Source organism: Condylura cristata, unplaced genomic scaffold (assembly GCF_000260355.1).
Source record: "Condylura cristata isolate star-nosed mole 26May11 unplaced genomic scaffold, ConCri1.0 scaffold00005, whole genome shotgun sequence".
NCBI lineage: Eukaryota > Metazoa > Chordata > Mammalia > Eulipotyphla > Talpidae > Condylura > Condylura cristata.
This window is the reverse complement of record NW_004567106.1, coordinates 33,239,298-33,258,162: the sequence shown is the minus strand read 5'-3', so window position 1 is coordinate 33,258,162 and position 18,865 is coordinate 33,239,298. Positions and strand designations below refer to the sequence as shown.

General features: G+C 36.1%; 1 protein-coding gene across 2 annotated transcripts in view; it reads left to right on the top strand.

Annotated features, from left to right (window-relative positions):
• Positions 1 to 251: 251 nt before the first annotated feature.
• The window catches only part of HERPUD2 (HERPUD family member 2), a 32,287-nt gene continuing 13,673 nt past the window's right edge, over positions 252 to 18,865 (top strand). The window contains exons 1-4 of one of the 2 annotated variants that reach the window (XM_004676851.2): positions 252 to 599; positions 803 to 1,210; positions 13,559 to 13,636; positions 16,527 to 16,640. In XM_004676851.2, coding sequence (XP_004676908.1) covers positions 1,064 to 1,210; positions 13,559 to 13,636; positions 16,527 to 16,640 — 339 coding nt within the window. In that variant the 5' untranslated portion in view covers positions 252 to 599; positions 803 to 1,063. The remainder of the gene's footprint in view (positions 600 to 802; positions 1,211 to 13,558; positions 13,637 to 16,526; positions 16,641 to 18,865) is intronic. The other variant, XM_012721072.1, reaches the window with a different exon arrangement.

Sequence of the window (18,865 nt, the reverse complement as noted above, 5' to 3'; positions counted from 1 at the left end):
AGAGAAAAACACTTCAGATGGAGAAACATCTCCCAAGTCTTTCGGGTGTGGTTACGACAGGACGTGCCAGCGACAGCAACGCTAGCAGTTACGCCAGAGTACGGGTAGGTGGCCAGAGCCGAGCGAAGGGTCAGGCTGCCCAGGAACTAGGAGCGGGGCGTCCTGGGGCCGCCACGGTACAGCGCGTAGGCTACTGTGGGGCCGGCTGGGCCGCGCGTGACGCACTTCCGCCCGGCGTCTTCCGGCTGCAGGGGGGACCCAGACCCTCCCCACAACAAAACCTGCGCGCAGGCGGCTGGCGGTTCGGCGGTGGTCCCCGCCCTCTTGCCACCTGCCACCACCCCCGCCGCGGCCGCTCCCGGCCCTGCGCGGCGCTCCCCTGCGCTGCCCCAGGGTCAGGCGGAGGACCGCCTGGGCCTTTGGCAAACTTCTCTCGCCGACACCGCGCTGCCTCGCGAGACCCGAGGCCGGGCCGTGGCCGCAGCGAGCAGCAGGAAGGGAGCGGCCGCTGCGGAGGACGCCCGGCCGACTTGGTGCCGGCGGCCCTCCCTGGTTGGGCCCAGAGGGCGGCGGTGGCGGGCCCCGCGGCCTTGTTTCAGGTATTCCCGCCCCGTCCGGCCGCGCCGAGACACCCGGCCCTTCCCCAGCTTGCCTGGCTGGCAGGGGCGCGTAGGGGCCTTGTTGCGTTTCAACTTGGGGGTCGCGGCGGGGGCGGGGCGGTGACCGGGGCGATCGCTTCCTCACCCCACCGTCCCTCCCTTTTCATTGCTTTCTCTTTCTCTTCCTCTGCCTCCCTTCGCAGTACGGAGCCTGCCGGATACCGGACCTGGCGGGGAAACTGCATCCGCGGCCAGACCCCCGAACCCTTCAGTGGCAGCCACTGTCCATCCTTGGTACCGGCAATGGCCTTCTTATCGCCGGATGCACTTGTGACTGATTTGGACACGGAGTAATAAGAACACAATCGCTTCCAACCCCATCCCAGTCACGCCGGCCGTGACCACTTCGACTCAGTTGGGCTTGACTGCTGCTCCTTTTGACTCTGTCCGACTTTGGGGGCACCATGGACCAAAGTGGGATGGAGATTCCTGTGACCCTCATCATTAAAGCACCGAATCAGAAATACAGTGACCAGACTATTAGCTGCTTCTTGAACTGGACCGTGGGGAAACTAAAAACGCATCTATCTAACGTGTACCCTAGCAAACCAGTAAGTGTGTCTGAAAGCTGGGCGCCACTGCTCTGGTCAGCAGCTTTTTGTGTCATATACTCCCCTTCTCGCAGCTCATCCCTTCCTCTTCTTGAATCAAGAAGGTCTCTTTTTTTTGGTAGACTGCCAAGTATTTTGAGTTCCGAGGTCCTGAGGTCCCGTGTGTCTCTTGAGTCGCTGAACCATCATTATCTTCTGATGAGGTTCAGTTAATTAGTAAGATTATCCGGAAATACCAGGGGACATACGAATTGACAGGCATAAAAAGAGACTATTTTCTTTGAACTTTAAAGTCTTCAACTTGAATTGGGAATGATGCATCCTAAAAAAAATGAATGGTTTGTTCACATAAAAGCTTTTATGCTTCTTACACTGTTAGACTAAAATTTTGCATTCTATATGTGGCCCAGAAACTTGCCCCCTGGAGCAAAATTTTTTCCCTTGGAAATGTGACACTACTAAAAGTTATAATTTCAAGGCAAGCATATGCTTTAAGAAGCAAGGAATTACATGTTGTAGATTCATATTCTTTTGCACCTCACCCTCATGTTTTCCAGTAGAGGACACAGAAATGTCTTAAATTTAGTACTTGTGCACGGCCCCCACCATCTTTTTATTCCTTTCAGATGGCCATATGTAAGACAGTGTGGCAGAGTTTTTCATCCTGAAGTAAATCTGGATATTGCAAACATAATAAATAAAATACAGACAAACAGTACAGCTCCATCTGTCCCCAAAGTCAGATTTGAAAGGACTCAGTTGATAATTAAGAAGTTTTGGAATACTTTAGAAAAGTGTAATGTCATGTAGAGTATATGACAATGAAGCTTTCACATTCCCCACTGTAGAGCATTTTCATTCCTGAATAAGTGTTTAGTGATTGCTAAACTTTCAAAGAGGCTTGGATTTTAGGGTGGGAAATATTTTTGCCTTCAGGCAGTTCTAGATGGCACCAAGAATCTGTTGGAAAGCAGCTATGCTTTCTAGGTTTAACACTTGTTTTAATAAAGCCCCTAAATAAAGAAGACAGTTGGTCTATATTAAGGTATTAATGAATTAGGACTACTTCAATGTTGCAATATTTAGTTTGGCATTTAGACGTCTAGAATAACTACAGAAATAGGGCAGTTATTACAAAAAAGGGTGCTTAGAAAAACAACCATTAGTTGGCATTAGCTATGTTTGTCAGTAGTTTGTGCTACAAATATTTTTAGTTAGCAGAGGAAATAAAAACCGGAAGTCTTTTATTGACTTAACCTTTGTGTTCTAATGTCTAAGCAATAAACAGGACAGAAATAAAGCAAACTAGTGGAACTTAAAATTATTCAAATCTTTGAAAGTTAAGTTTTATACAAGGGTGGCTATATTTTAAAGAAATTCTGCTTTACAAAAGGTTTGCTGTTGCATATGATTAATTTTACACAGTTTTGAAGTGGAAGATAGCTTTCAGAAAAGTGAGAATTAAGTCATATTACATAGTACTGTTCATAACACAGCTGAATATCTGCTTATGTGAATAGCTTTATATTATACTAGTAAGCTGAAGGGATTTGGTCTACATTATGATAAAACAAGAGTTACGACTTTGCTAGAACTTTTCCTTTTTAAAGAAGCATTTAAGAGAGGAGTGTGAAATCTGCTTGTCTTCCCTGCTCTTGCAACTGATCTGTTTTCATGGCACTAATCTCATGGGGAATGATAAGTGCCCATGTAAATCAGTCAGCTGCTGGAGGACAGATCAGTTGCAAACTTCTCTTCACTACTCTCGAAGTCTTCCTGCTGCTTGTACACACTGGAGATACTTTTGAAAACTATCCCAAATAACAAGGTTAAGACAACTTTGTGACAAACAGGCTTTTTAAAAATCCTCCTGCGAGTCATTTTAAAGTAACTTTAACATCTGAGGTTTACTTCTAGGTTATGAGGGTGGGTAGATCTGGGGGCAGGGTTCATGTTTATTTTCTTAGAGCCTCCCTTCCCCCAAATACTTTGTATGGTTATTAGATTTGGCAAGCTTGCATTCCAGCTTAACTTATATAAGAACTGAAGTATTATAGTTGTTGAACTGTTTTGTTGATACTTCAAAGCCATAAGTAGCCATCACAAAGGAGTTGGAGTCCTAGAAGTTCATTTTATAAGGTTATTGAAATAGGACAATTTTATAAAGGAAGTTTAGAGTCTTATGACTAACTAGATTATTGTTTAACATTGATTCTGTGTTTCAGTGACTTAAGTGCCTGTTTGATATTTAATAGGCCTGTTTGATATTTAATAGAGGTCCTTTCTTATGACTGATTTCTTTTTTTTTTTAAGATTTATTTATTTGTGCATTTAGAACTGGGGTACAGGCCAAAGGCTCAGGGGCGGCGAGAGGCTTCACCAGAGACAGAGTGGGGAGCAGAACAGGCAGATCTATGAAACACACTGCTGAGGGGATCAGCAGGTGGGTCAGGAGAGGTCTGCCACTCCATGTGGTCACCTCCGGGGCAGGCAGGAATCTAACTCATGCGGAAGTGGCTTTAGTTTCTCAGTGCTGCGCTTTAACCCGCTGCGCCACCAGGGAGGGCCATGACTTTTATACCTGGTAGAGGTTGGTGAAATTGGAAGCAGAGTAGTGCTCAAGTCATTTGGAGAAGCATGTTATCTCCAGTAAGAAGTAGAAAAGTTGATGACTGTCAACACTGCTGTAGTTGGGTAATAATGGATCGGGGTGGGTAGTGACTTCTAGGAAAATAAGTGGGAATAGTTTGAGGGAGAATAGAGATTTGAAGTTGTTTCTTTATGATCTTTGTAAGGATAGGTCATGTTTCTACATGATGTTAGTGGAATTCTCCAAGTGAACAAAGTCTTAAGCTAATGATCAAGTACTGACTTGAGTTAAAGATAATTTGGACTTGGGTATTGTAAATCAACTGTGACAAAATCAACAATATCAATAATCCCTTTCTGAATACATTAACAGTAAGTATACGCCTTTCTAAAGCCTGCAGTATTTTATTGAACTTTTATTAATTAGGATTTTATTTACTTGGCATTTGAATGCCTGTGATGACTTCTTAGTGGAGGATATAAATCTGTAAGTAGAAAGCTGCTACTATTATGTGACTAGATCATACAAGTTAAGTTTTTTTATTGTGTGCTATAAGAATCTATGAAAGGATTGTCAACTGCAGTCAGGGTAAGGGAATGTGTAGCTGTTTCAAGAAAAGGTTCACAGAGACATTTTTCTGAAAGAGTTGTAATAATTTTAAGCCAATAAAAGCTCTTTATTTTGTTTTAGAGGTAATGTTGCACTGATGATTGATTCTAAGTCTATATGTAGTAATTTATTATTGAATGAGAAGATTATATATTATAAGGGAAGGTTTCTGTTAGAAAGTAAGGCAGTTGCCTTGTTTAGGCAAAAGTTTACATTAAAAGCCTCAGATGTAAAATTGAACTCTTTCGGAGTTTTATTTAACTGTGAATGGTATTGATAATTGATTTAGGATTTGGTTTAGGAACTAGGAAGTACATCAGTTTCATGTTGCTAATATATATAGGTAATTGTTAATTATAGTCAAGTAGACATCACTTCATGACTTTAGATTCTCATATTATGAAGTTGGCCTTTTGTGTGAAATAATTCTAAATTTATGTAATTGCTACTGGAGTGTGAAGATAACTGTCAAGGTCACTTTTACTTAAATTGGCTCAGACCTTGATCTAGTTTGGACTTAGTTAATGGAGAGGTAAATATCAAAATGGTTCAGACCTTGATCTAGTTTGGACTTAGTTAATGGAGAGGTAAATATCAAAATGGTTGAACTTACCTGTTATTCAGAAGAATGGACTATCCTGAAGAAAACGTCAAAAGTAACAATCTCTTACGTTCAATTTGAGCACCTCCTTATCCTTTTCAATTATCCTCATTTATAAAAACTAAGTTTTGAAGGCAAACCTTTCTGGATTGTATGCCTGGGCCCTGTTTTTTAATCTTAAATTCAAAAATGCCTGTTTAATGTCTCCCTCATTTCTGGATAGATTTCCTCTGTCTAGACACTTCTTGCTGTTAAAACTAAAGCCATCAATTTCATTACTTAGGTTTTCTAGCTTTCCTGTTCAACAGGGAGGTTTGAGCGACCTTTGTATGTTGTTGCTTTTGAGCTGAGATTCTGTGGGAATCAAAGAAAGAAGAATAGAACCAGTTATATAGGTTCTGTTCTAAGACTAACATTCTATAACTAAATTTCCTTAAGTTCACACAGATGTCTTTCATTATTAGTGGAAATAACTTGTATAATATAATTTAAGGGTTATATTTCTCATTTTTGTAATTTCTTATTACCTTACCTCAGTCATTTTAAAAATTTGCTTGCTTAAGCACTTTAAAACTGTTGATAAAAGTAGATTCTAATTCGTACATACAATTTTTGTTTTATAAGACTACTGTCTTATAAAATTTTAATACATTTACATTTATTCATGTCACCTAACAATAGCTCAAGTTTTTTAAACTTTTAACTACAGGATATTATTGAATTGAGTGTAAAGGTTGATGAAAAGTTAAAATTTTGGCCAAAGTACAGAAATTTGTTTTAATACCTTTTTAATCTTTTGCTAATTTCTTTTTGGGAAAATAGCAGTGCTTTGTGGTAATGTTTTAATTTTGTGTCAACACTTTTTCAAATAGAACTTTTAGTTTAGATTTCTCTACCTAATAAATACTGATTTGATTTCAGTACTTTTATTTAACTTTTATATTTGGTGTTCTGATTTTAAACTACCTTTTACTAAGATTGCCAGATAGACTAAGCATTCTCTGAAGCACTTATCAAATTTATGCCTCATTACCTTATGTTAAAAGTTTTATTACTAACTTTATTTTATAGATGAGTGAACAGAGAGCCTGGTGATTTTTTATTTTATTTTATTTTTTGCCCAAGTTTATAATACACCTATGTAATAGAATCAGAATCTACTAGGTTGTCTGACTTGTAAGCCCAGTTCTTCACCATTATAACTCATATTGTTATATGTTTATAAGAAGAAGAAAGGAGTTTAGGTATTTTATCAACTCAGTTTATACTTGCAAATTCAAAAGAAGTGAATAAACTATATAGAAAGAGGTATGTATTTACATGGTTTGTCATCTAAAGTACAGAGATGAAAGGATATGCTAGCTTTCCACTGTTCAATTAGTAAGTGGTTATTTTGCTTATTTTGATAAAGTAGAAGACGGTATGTAAGGGAACTTCATATGCTAGACCTCAAAGCATATTGCTCTCCTCTGTCTCTTTACATCTGTACTAGCTTGTATAATAAGGGTGACATATTTTGTCATTCTCTACTGTATACCTATACCTGGTTTGTGAGTGGCCTGTGAGAAGAAGTAGCTAAGGTTGGATTCATTTCTAGAGAAAATTATTTAAGGTCTGCTCTGTATGCTGGTTTTACTTACTGTTGTTACAAAGAAGTAAGAGAGATAAGGTAAACTACTTTCTTCACTGTGTTTCTGAATTACTTTGTACTTTAGATTTGGGCGAATTTAGTGGGGATGGGAGGAGATATGTGCCAGTACAAATTTATAGAATTCATTTCCCACAGGCATGATATTTTGTGCCCCTCTTCAGAACCAGCTCTTTAGCTTATTAAACATTGTGACTGAACTCTATATAAGCACTGAAATGTTACTAGTTATTACTTTCAGAGGACTTGGGTTAACATTCTTTGAGCTAACATGTAAGTCCAAGATTGCTTCTACTGAGGTATTTGATGATATTGATGAATAGATTAAGAACATGTTTTTTTTTTAACCATGCATACTTAACGAGTTTTACCTATATGACTTTCTAGATACATGTTTGCTGGCTTCTGTAAGATTCCTGTGAGTATTTTATATGTATTAGAGATGCATTTAGATTTTAAACAACATCTGTTATGTTTACGTAGGTTGCAGAGGTTTTGGGCTACCTCTACCCAGATTAAAGCAGCTTTTATTTAGCGTGATATATTTTTGTCTCTGGGCTACTCAAGAGTACCACGAAGAAGTTTCCAACTTGGTAATTTAGCTGGCTTCCTCCATCAAATATCGCCAGCTTCCTCTAGAGTAGAGGAGTGGAGGTACTACTAAATATAGTGTGTAAGCAACAAAAAGATATTGGTGATATTAACAGAGATGATCAATATGTTAATATATTAATCTGTATAGCCATTATGTCAGCAGTAGAAACTTTTGACATTTTAGTTTATTAGGATTTACCACCCTGAGGCTTCTAACTTATGTTTTTTTTATCTTTATTGTATTAAGTTACTGAGATCTTGGGGCTTCTTATAGTAGCTATCATTACCCACCCTTACTAATATGGGATTAGATTTTCAGTCAGTATAAAAGATACTGTTGTTAGTAGGATTGGATAAATTAAGTTGTGCACTTTTGTAAGTTAAATTGCATTTAATTGAGATCGGATAATTTTACTTTTCTTAATACTGTATCTCATGATACTAAAATAGCTAGTTGAAAATTGAGTCAGTTGACTGTGGTGTTACTACTAATCATGTCTAACCAGTGGTTTTGCAGATATTTATTTTTTTAAAAATTTATTTATTTGTGCATACAGAACTAGGGTACAGGCCAGAGGTGCAGGGGCAGTAAGAGAATTCACCAGATTCAGAGTGGGGAGCAGAACAGGCAGACTGATGAAGTATACTGCTGAGGGGAGTGGCAGGTGAGTCAGGAGAGGTCTGCCACGCCATGTGGGTCACCTCCAGGGCAGGTAAGGTTCGAACTCATGTTGAAGTGGCTTTAGCTTCTTAGTGCTGTGCTTTAACCTGCTTCACCACCAGGAAGGGCCAATATTTATTTATTTTTAAAGATTTATTTATGCATATAGGAACTGGGGAATAAGCCGGGGGTGGGAGAGCAGCGAGAGGATTTATAAGAGAGAGTGGGGAGCAGAACTGAAATACACTGCTGAGGGGAGCAGAGGGCCAGACAGAAGTCTGCTGCGCCATGTGGGCCACCTCCCTGGCCTGCTGAGGGAATCTAACTTGTGCTGCAGTGGCAGGGTCTCCCCTGCACCACGAGGGAGACCCCTTGCAGATATTTAAATTAAATTAATTGATAATTGAACTAAAGAGGTATTTTTTTTAAATAGCTCAAGTTTTTATGTCTTTATAATTTAGGTACATAAAATTTTTCTTTTTCTCTGTTTTGAACTACAATAACATTAAAGAATTCTTTTTATTTTATTTTATTTTTTTATTATACACACAAGAAGTGGAGTATAGGCCAGAGGTGTGGGAAGTGAACAGATTCATCAGAGACAGAATGGGAAACAGAACAGGCAGATCTACTGAAGTAACACTGCTGAGGGCAGCAGCGGGCAAGACAGGAGAGGTTTCCTATGCCATGTGGGTTACCTCCCTGCAAGGGGATTGAACTTGTACTGCAGTGGCTGTGGATTGCTTCATAGTGCTGTGCTTTAACCTGTTGTGCCACTAGGGTGGGCCCAATTATTTTCTTTTTAAAACTTCTGGTTATCTGAAGTTATTTGACTATTCAATTTGAATTAACAGTTTTCTTATTGATGTATAATTTGGATACTATAAAATTTGTCCTTTCATGTGTACAATTCAGTGGTTTTTAGTGCTTCATGGAGCTGTGTAATCATCACCAATCTTTAATTCCAGAACATTTTCATCACCCCAAAAAGAAACTCTTTACCTTCTAGCAGTCACTCTGCAGTCTCTTTTCACAGTCCTCGATAGCCACTAATCTGATTGTCTCTGTGCATTTGTATACTTTGGAAATTTCATTTAAATGGAACCATAAGTGGCTTTTTGTGCATGTCTCTGTTCACTTTGCATGTTTGCAAGGTTCATCTATATTGTAGCATGTTGTCAGTACTACTTTTTGTGGTTGAATAATGTTCTACTGTACATACACACAGAGGACATTTTTACATACATACATTATTCATTACTTGCTAGATATTTGGGTTATTTTTTGCTTTTTGGCTATTTTTTTTAAAGATTTATTTATTTATGCATACAAGAAATGGGATACAGGCCAGAGGTACAGGTGGTGAGAGGATTCTCCAGAGTCAGAGTGGGGAGCAGAACAGGCATCAATTGAAATACACTGAAGGGAGCAGCAGGATAGACAGGAGAGGTCTCCTGTGCCATGTGGGTGACCATCCTGGCCAGGCATTAAACTTGTGCTGCAGTAGCTGAGGACAGCTTCATAGTGCTGTGCTTTTAAAACCCTTGCACCATGAGGGAGACCCCGCTTTTTGGCTGTTATGTGTATATTCGTATTTGCTATGTTGTCAACAACAATTGATGGAGACGTAATTCAAAATTATGGCGGGAAAGAAACTAAACCTCTTACTTGGATCTTGTTCTACTGTTTTTGTTGTTGCCATGTATGTTATATAGTTTATTTAAAAAAGTTAAATAGAAAATGTAATCTCTACATGGTAATACAGATTTAACAATGTCAGGATGGTAACATAGTTATAAGAAGAATTATTCCAAGTAACTTTGAAACAATATTTTGATTGTATATCCCTGTTTAAAATTTTAAACTTCATTAAATTTGGTTAGTTTTTTTTTTTTAGAGATATCATATGGTAGGAAAAAACTAACAAACACATTAGCCAATGGCAGTATTGTTAATGTCATTAGCAAGCAAGAATTTAAGGGTGAGAATAGATCTGAAATAAGTAAAAACATGTATTACTGAAGTGGAAATAACAGTATGAACTTTGGGTTTAACTTTCTACTTCACCCACTGAAGAATCTTTGAAGTAATGACTAGTAAAAATAAATACTTCTGGATTGCAGATTTTGGCCTTTAGATACCATTTTGGCAAAAGGAATAAAGATTCCTCAAACGTGACTGATTCCTGAAGTGGATCAGGAAATGTGTAAGATGAACCGGGGCACTTTGTGCCTGAAAGCAAGGAACCTATTAGAGATGACAGGGCATGTCTAAATGACATAGGAGCCAACTTTAAGGGATTCCTACTGGTCAAAGATGTCTAACTGACACAGGAGCCATTTTAAAGGGTTCCTGTTGGCCAAAGATGGTGCAGTTTGAGAGCCCACCAAAATATGACAGTATATTGAAAAGCAAAATTCCATTAGCTCTTAATGATACTTAAACCAAAACTCACTTGTCACTTAATGGAGGTTGCTTGAATACTTATTCTGAAAATGGTTCAAGAGAATGAATTGAGCACCTTTGTTGCTTTATAGATTAGGCAAACAAATAATTATTAGGATCATAGTTAATATAGAAAGTATTATAGAATTAGAAAATAATTTTCCATCCATAACTAAATAATAGATCACAGACATTTTGATGTAGGTATTAAAAAAGATAAAGTGAATGAATAGATAAGGATCTTTATAAGATTTGCTTAGCTGACCACATTTGAACCCACTGACCAGTTGTAACATCATTAAAAGTAGATCAACTGATCCCCATATACTGATATGAGACAATAGGAAGTACACATTACTATTACAGAACTTTTTGTCAAATATGAAAGAATCTAAATGTAATCATCCTTTTAGATCTAAGTGCATTATACAGGGGCTGAAGGTCATGCAGCATGATACCAAGCAGATACAGTGAGCAGATTTCTTTTTAAATTATTTATGCCTACAGAACTGAGGTGCAGGCCAGAGGTGCAGGGGGCAGTGAGAGGATTCACCAGAGACAGAGTGGGGAACAGAACAGACAGACTGTGGAAGTACACTGCTGAGGGGAACAGGGGGCGGTCCAGGAGAGGTCTGCCGTGCCATATGGGTCACCTCTGGGGCAGGCGGGGATTGAACTCATGCGGAAGTGGCTTTAGCTTCTCAGTGCTGTGCTTTAACCCTCTTTGCCACCAGCAAGGGCCCTGCAGCATGATTTCTTAACAGAAAAGTGACATGGGAAAATTTAAAAGAAACAAAAACCTCCAAATCTGTGTGAGAACCTTGGATTCTGATCTGATAAGCCATCTTTAAAAAGATATTTTTGAACAAATGGGAAAATTTGAGCTGTTCTGGGTATTAATAATAAGGGATTCTTATTTATTTCAATGAATGTAGAAGCATTGTGATTACTTGAAAAAAAATGTTAAATATACATACCAATTTTTACAGTTGAAAAGTTCTACATATATAGAACGTGCTTTAAAATTATCTCTTTTTTTCCAAAAAAGGAAATGGGAGATAGATGAAACAAGATAGCAGATACTTGGGAATTCTTAAAAATGACCAGGAAGTACGTCTTACCCTTTCTACTCTGTATATGTTAGAGAGTTTTCATAGTAAAGTTAAAAAAATTGCATAAGACAGGACTCATGACCTTTATACAGAATGATGATATGACGTAGAAATACCTATAAAATAGTCATTAGATTAGATTGATTTAAAAAATGATAGTCTCTGATGACTATAGTATTTATCAAAGAACTGCCTTTAGGTTCCAACTAAAGTAATAAATCTATGATGGAAATTTATAAAGCATTCACTAGTAAATTTTTCCAGTCATTATCTATTACTTATATATGGATCTCCAGTCATTATCACTTAACTTATACATTATATAATTTAACATGCAGGCCTTGCTAATTATTTACATGTATTGATTGATGCTTCAAGATTTTTTTTTTTTTAAAGATTTATTTATTTGTGCATACAGAACTGGGGTACAGGCCAGAGGCTCAGGGGCAGTGAGAAGCTTCACCAGAGACAGAGTGGGGAACAGAACAGGCAGATGGACGAAGTACACTGCTGAGGGGAGCAGTGGGTGGGTCAGGAGAGGTCTGCCACGCCATGTGGTCACCTCCGGGGCAGGCAGGGATCAAACTCATGTGGAAGCGACTTTTAGATTCTCAGTGCTGTGCTTTAACCCGCGGCGCCACCAGGGAGGGCCCTGATGCTTCAAGATTTATACTATTTATTTCTTTAAAAAGAAGCTCTTATTTTGTATTTAATTGTTTTTCCAGGAGAAACTTGATTATGCCTAACAGTTAAATATCTTAGAAGGACAGCTATACTTTTCCAGGATCTTTGGTACTTGAACATATCTGACTTCTTTCTCAATATGATATTTTCTATTATGGTTATTGTTAATATAAGACCCTTTTTTATAGTCAGACTGAATATATAGTCTGTTTAAAAATCGATACAGTGTTGCTTGGATTAAACAGATGTTGATATAACTAATATATTGTTTTAGTAGAATTTAAGGAACTAAGGGCCCTCCCTGGTGGTGCAATGGGTTAGGATGCAGCACTGCAAGCTGGCTACAGCTGCTTCAGTGTGAGTTCGATCCCTGGTCCGGAAGGTGATCCACATGGCATTGCAGACCTCTCCTGATGCACCCTCTGCTCCTCTCAGCAGTGTACTTCGTGGATCTGTCTGTTCTGCTCCCCTCTTTATCTCTGGTGAATCCTCTCACTGCCCCTGCACCTCTGGCCTGTACTCCAGTTCTGTATGCATAAATAATATAAATCTTAAAAAAAAAAAAAGAATTAAGGAACTGTTTCTCAGTTATTAAATAAATCTTGTGGGATCATACATAAATACTTCAGTTTTGAATACTTTAATGCTAGTTAGCAATGTGAACACTTAGATTTATTGTAAGTACAAAAGAAGTACAGAGATAACTAGTACATACTGTGTATGGTGCACTGCATATATCATACAGAGAAATACATGTACTTGAGTTGATTTTTCTTTAGTCTTATAATTGTGAGAAATGTACAAAGGTATTCTTGAGTGGCAAGAATAATAAAAACTACAGTAGTTACCTGAAGCTGTAACTACATATATATATGGCTTTCAATTAAAACTAATAAATTGTTCTGTTGATATCAGTAAAATAGAAAATAAATCTTATGTAAACTTATAACTTAAAAACACATTGACAAAACAATATAAAATATCTGGTGACTTTCTTATTCCATTGTTGACTATTGATGAGACCAGCCACATTTTCATTTATAATCTTTGAAGATTTTCAGTGGTTGTTCCTCATGCATTGCTTTATGTCTGAAAAATGAAAACTTCTAATTTACCTTTGCTCACTGCTTTTTAAAAATGTGTATGTATTTTACTGTATCTACAATATACATGATACTATTTGTTGAGCTTTTTAATTTTTTTTTTCTGAGTTCTTAAATGCCCTAATGAAGTATGAAAAAGCAAAATTTAAGTATGTGAGCAATCTGCTTATTTGTGGCTAATAGCAGTCTTACTTTACTCAAAGTTACAGCTTTACTCATGTTTAAACTTATTATTCCAAATTTCTTATTATGGAATTAGAAAAAAAATTGAGTTCTTTTCTTTGTCCCTTTTATTTCTTAGTTGACGAAAGACCAGAGATTGGTGTATTCTGGCAGACTGCTTCCTGATCATCTGCAGCTAAAAGACATTCTCAGAAAAGTAAGCTTTTTGTACCACTATATGATGCCAGATACATTCAGAGCATGAGAGGAGCTGTGTTTTATTGATGTCCAGCCAATTGAGTTTTTAGATACTTATAATCAGATATTTTGGGTAGCATACTAAAATAAACATGAAGAATGTAGAAAGTAATAAATAGTGATAGATCTATTTTTTTTCAGATAGATTCTAACAGTTTTGAATGTCCATCTGATGGTTAAATCTGAAACATACATATGTATTCAGGTATTTGTTACCTTATATAAAAAAGAAAGCACTATTGATTTTTCAGTAGTGCAAGAGTAGGATCTTCAGGTACCAGTACAGGATTTTCATTGATGATAATCTCTCTTTGACATTTTAATGCAAATTGATTAGCTTAGGAGTTTAATTTCAGGACAGGAAAAAGAAGGAAGTCCAGTTGGCTCGTGAATCAAGAGACTGAGTGGTAGGGCTCAGAGCTAAAATATGTTTCAGTTCACATTTTTAGCAGTCAGCTTGAATAATATTTACTTTAATGGTAGCTTTTAGTTCATGCTCACTTTGTAATGCTTATACTTTTAGAAGAAGATGCTTATTTGCTTGGGAATATAAAAAATTTAATTCTAGTTTTTATGTAATATATAATCTTTGACTTAACTTCTAATGTTCTGAATTTCTCTGATTTATATCCTCTCCTGTGTATTTATGATCACTTATAGGAAACATTAAAAATCTTTATTGGTGTATTTCTCTGTTAAGGTAGTTGACATTTTAGCTTTGCCAGAATGACTTCTTTATTATTTTCATTTTAATCTTGTAGTTTCAGATTACCAAAGCGGTTTAATAGAGGAATTTGCAGCAGGTTTGTTCTCACTTGCTAAGTAGACTTTATTTTTTAGAGTAATTTTAGGTTCGCAGTAAAATCGAGCAGAAAGTATAGAGATTTCCCATATAGCCTATACCTTTACACATGCACAGCCTCTCCAGCTACCAATATTCCACACCAGCTGGGGAGTACATTTTTACAATTGATGAACCTACATTGGTGCATTATTGTCACCCAAAGTTTACATTAGGGTTCACTCTTGGTACTGTACATTCTGTGGGTTTTTACAAATATGTAATGACATGTACTCATTATTATATTATCATACAAAATAGTTCCACTACCCTAAAAGTCCTCTATGTTACGCCTGTTCATTCACTCTTTCCTCACTTAATAAGTCTTTCTGGTTTATGCTCTTTGAAATACAGATTTATCATTTTAACCCAAGAGTCTCTCATGAATACTATTTAAAGACAGAAATGATTTAAGAATTAAGAAATCTCCAGTCAAAGGACTGTTGTGCCTCTTGTATAGAACATTTTGAATGCTATGTTTATGTTTTGAGTAGGCCCCCCCTTTTAATGAAATGCTTGCACTAGTTTAGCTGTTATATTTTATAGAAATAGTCTGCAAAAGTGAATAAATGAGTTGTGATATATATGACCATTGAAACTAAGTTTATAAGAATAAACATCTTATACTTGTGTGCCTTTTAATGTTCTATTTTCTGAAGCTAAGGGGATATTATATATCAGGAGTGTCTTCTGCCTTCTTTTTTAGGTATACCTCATGTCATGCTAGCTCTGAATGCCTCTCTCTGCCATGAGCTGCTCCTCCTTTCCCCAGCTACTTTTTCTACACTCCTAACACATGTAGTAGCTTTAACTCAGTTTTGTACAAAAGACTTCTATGTATTTCTCTAATTGTGCTTTAAAATATGTTCTGATTTTTGAGCAATATCAACATACTCAAAGAAGGAGCTGACTATTAGCCTTGGATTTACTTCAAAATTAAGGATAATTATATTTTTATGTAGGTTTTTGCTAAATTGTTAGTTTTGGTAGCTTTGCTTCTCACACTGAGTATCTCTTTTTTTCCTTGAACCCTTTATTCTGTCTTTTTCTGAAATGTTGCATCCTTTGTTCTTCTTTACTGAAATACACTTTCCTTTCTCCATCTTATTTACTTGTATTGTCCCTAATTATATATGTACTCATGAAGTTATCAAGCTAAAATGCTAGTCCTAATAATTTCTACTAGAATGTTTTCTTTTGTCGTAGTAGTAGGTTTATAGAAATACATGGGATATTTATAGAATATAGTTCAAATACATACTTTGCATTTGTGTCTAATAAGTTAAGTTATAGATAAAATTGACTTAAATAAGTATATACATCTCCTTGCTAACATTTAGGCAAATGAGAGTATGGTGAAGTTATTTGAGTTTGTTACAGCTAAAGTAGTGGAAATATTTTCACTACTCAAAGTTTGTAGGATTAAACTTCATTGTCACTATTACAGATCTGATATTAAAGTGGTGGATGTTGGGACCTCTTGGTGGCACAAGGGGTTAAGTCTCAGCACTACGAAGCAATCCACAGCCATTGCAGCATGAGTTTGATCCCCAACCAGGGAGGTGACTCACATGGTACAGCAGACCACACCTGTCCCCTCAGCAGTGTATTTCAGTCAGTCTACTTGTCCTGCTACCCACTCTGTCTCTGGTAAACCCTCTCAGCTCCCTGCACCTCTAGCCTATACCCCAGCTCTTGTATGCATAAATACATAAATCTTTATAAAAACAAATGCTAAAAAAAAGTGGTAGATATTTTTATAGTGAAATAATAGATTATGTTGCACAGTGTTACAGTATTGTTTGCTCTAAGTCTCCCTAATATACAGAATAGTCACTTTTTTATTGAGCTTTCAAAGTAAATTGACTGTTTTAGGATTTTATTACTTATAAAATGGCTGTGCTAGTAAGGAACTTCAATTTTGAATTAAGATTTTCACTTTAGCTACCAACTTTTGGAACTGTGTTTTCTAGTCCTATCCTTTAAATGTGATCTTCTTTAATTTTAGCAAGATGAGTATCATATGGTTCACCTAGTATGTACTTCTCGGACTCCTCCCAGTTCTCCAAAATCCAGCACCAGTAGAGAAAGCTATGAAGCATTGGCATCCAGCAACAGTTCTGTGAGTTGTTTTGGGAGGAGTGAACATTAAACTTTTCTTATTATCCTTTTTTTGACTCTAAAAATTAAGTGCAAAGCAGAATAATTAGAGCTTGTAGATTTTGAGATTGTCTTTTGAACAGCTTGAATCGAACAGTTAATTCACTACACATTGTTATCCCTTGAAGCCTGTTCATCATGAGTTGTAGTTTGCTTATGGCAGATCAGTAATAGATACAATATTTATGAGCTTAATTACTAAAACACTCAGAAAGCAACTGTGATATAGTTATATGATATTAAATAAAATGAGGGCCAGTAAAATGTCAGAACTATTTAAGATATTTACTGTAGTTATTTTTTTTCAAGGTTATTTATTTATGTAAGTTTTAAGTGTTAATTTTCTTGGTGCATATTGCTTGCTCTCAGAAGTTTTGTTTTCTAAAATGATGGACTTGTGTATAGCTTCAAAATGCAGGAGGATAAGTTACTTAACCTATTATTCTCTTTTAGAATTGGGTTTTTACTCCTTCGTTTTTTAGCTGGCTAAAATTGTTTTGGAAAATTTTTCTAATAGTTGGACTTTTTAACAGACATTTCTGTGACTTGTAAATATTCTGTCCTGAAGGCTTTCATGTTGTACCATTTTTTATTTCCCACATGAGTCTTATTTGATACCTTTGGAGGTATCAAAATGATTGGATACCTGGAAGCTTCCTTTAAACTTCTGGACAGGGAGATTTATATTGCTGAATTATGCATTCCTTTTTGTGAAGATGTAGCCAAAACTAAGGGCCCAAGAGACAGAGATGACAAGTAATCGAAAAAACTTCCAGTAGATACTAGTTAGCTACTTCTTTAAGGAACTAGATTTTCTATTTGTTATATAAATATTAGTTGCTATATTCAATGGTAAGTATTTTCTAGTACCAGTCATGGGAATTTAGCTTACATTAAGCTTATATAAGTTTTTGACAGTTAACTCAAGTGTCTTTTACATTTCATATCTTGCTTAAAAAGAGACAGAACATTGACTTTGGCAGTTGGAGTTCTGTTTATATTCTTTGGATACAGTTGTGTTAATCTAGTTTTTTGATAAAGGTCCTTCTGACTTAATTGACTAGTGGTTCTTCAGCTATTATTTTATGTCATCAGTACATATAATTCAACTTTTTCAAAGACTATTATTAAAATCTAAAAGTATCAAAAATTAAGTTGAAGCTGTTTTAATTTTTTGTGACTGAGAAATTTCAGTAGGATTTGAAAATATTTAAAAAATCAAATCAGGAATGAGTTACATAAGTCAAAAATCATTTGTTTCAGAGACTTTTATCTGTGCTGTTATATAGCTAGACTTATTTCCTAATAATTTTTAAATGAAACACCATGGTTCATGTAATGAAAAATCTTGTTGCTAAAAAAAGTCTTTTCCAGTTTATGTTACTAAGAACCAGATTCCCTAGTAAGATTATTTGGAAGCCATTTTGTTAGAATAGCATTTTAATGAAAGTTTTTGTTTATTTTGCAAAAGATCTGTGTCCTTGAGACATTTAAAATGGTAGGATTTAGGAAGGTAGCCATGCAATAGGAAGTCAGTGCAAGTAAAATACAATTTTAACAAATTTGGTAGAATGTAAAAATGATATTGTATTCAGTTTTTCAAAGGTGAAAGCTGTAATTTTTATAAAATATAATTGTTTTAAATTTACATAAAGTATTTGACACTTTAAACAGCAAAAAATTAGGGTGTCTTCAAGGGGTTATATTATTTAAGGTTATTTAATCTGTGAGGTACTGGCATCATGAAAATTTTAAAATCCTGATTATTATCTTTTTTATAACACTATAAGTAAATATCACACAATATTTGTTGTGTTTTTATGGTAGTTTTATAACCCAAAAGAATCTTGAAAACTTAGTCAATATTATTTTTTTTTTAGAAGCTGACACTTTTAAGAGGTTAAGTGAACCTTTAAGTTTATGTTTTGTTAATGTCAGAGATAATATCAGTTTGTAGTTCTTCTGATTGCTAGTGTACTCTCATTATTTTAAACCAACATTTTCAGCCAGCATGTTATACAACACCTGGCACACTGTAATTTTAAATAATGCAATCATTTGTACCATTATTGAGAACTTTTTGTGTGTTAGGGATGTGAAAAGTGCCTTTCTTTAATCCTCAAAACTTAATATGCTACTTTTGTATACAATTACTACTCAACATTACTAGTGGATAAGTGTGAGGTT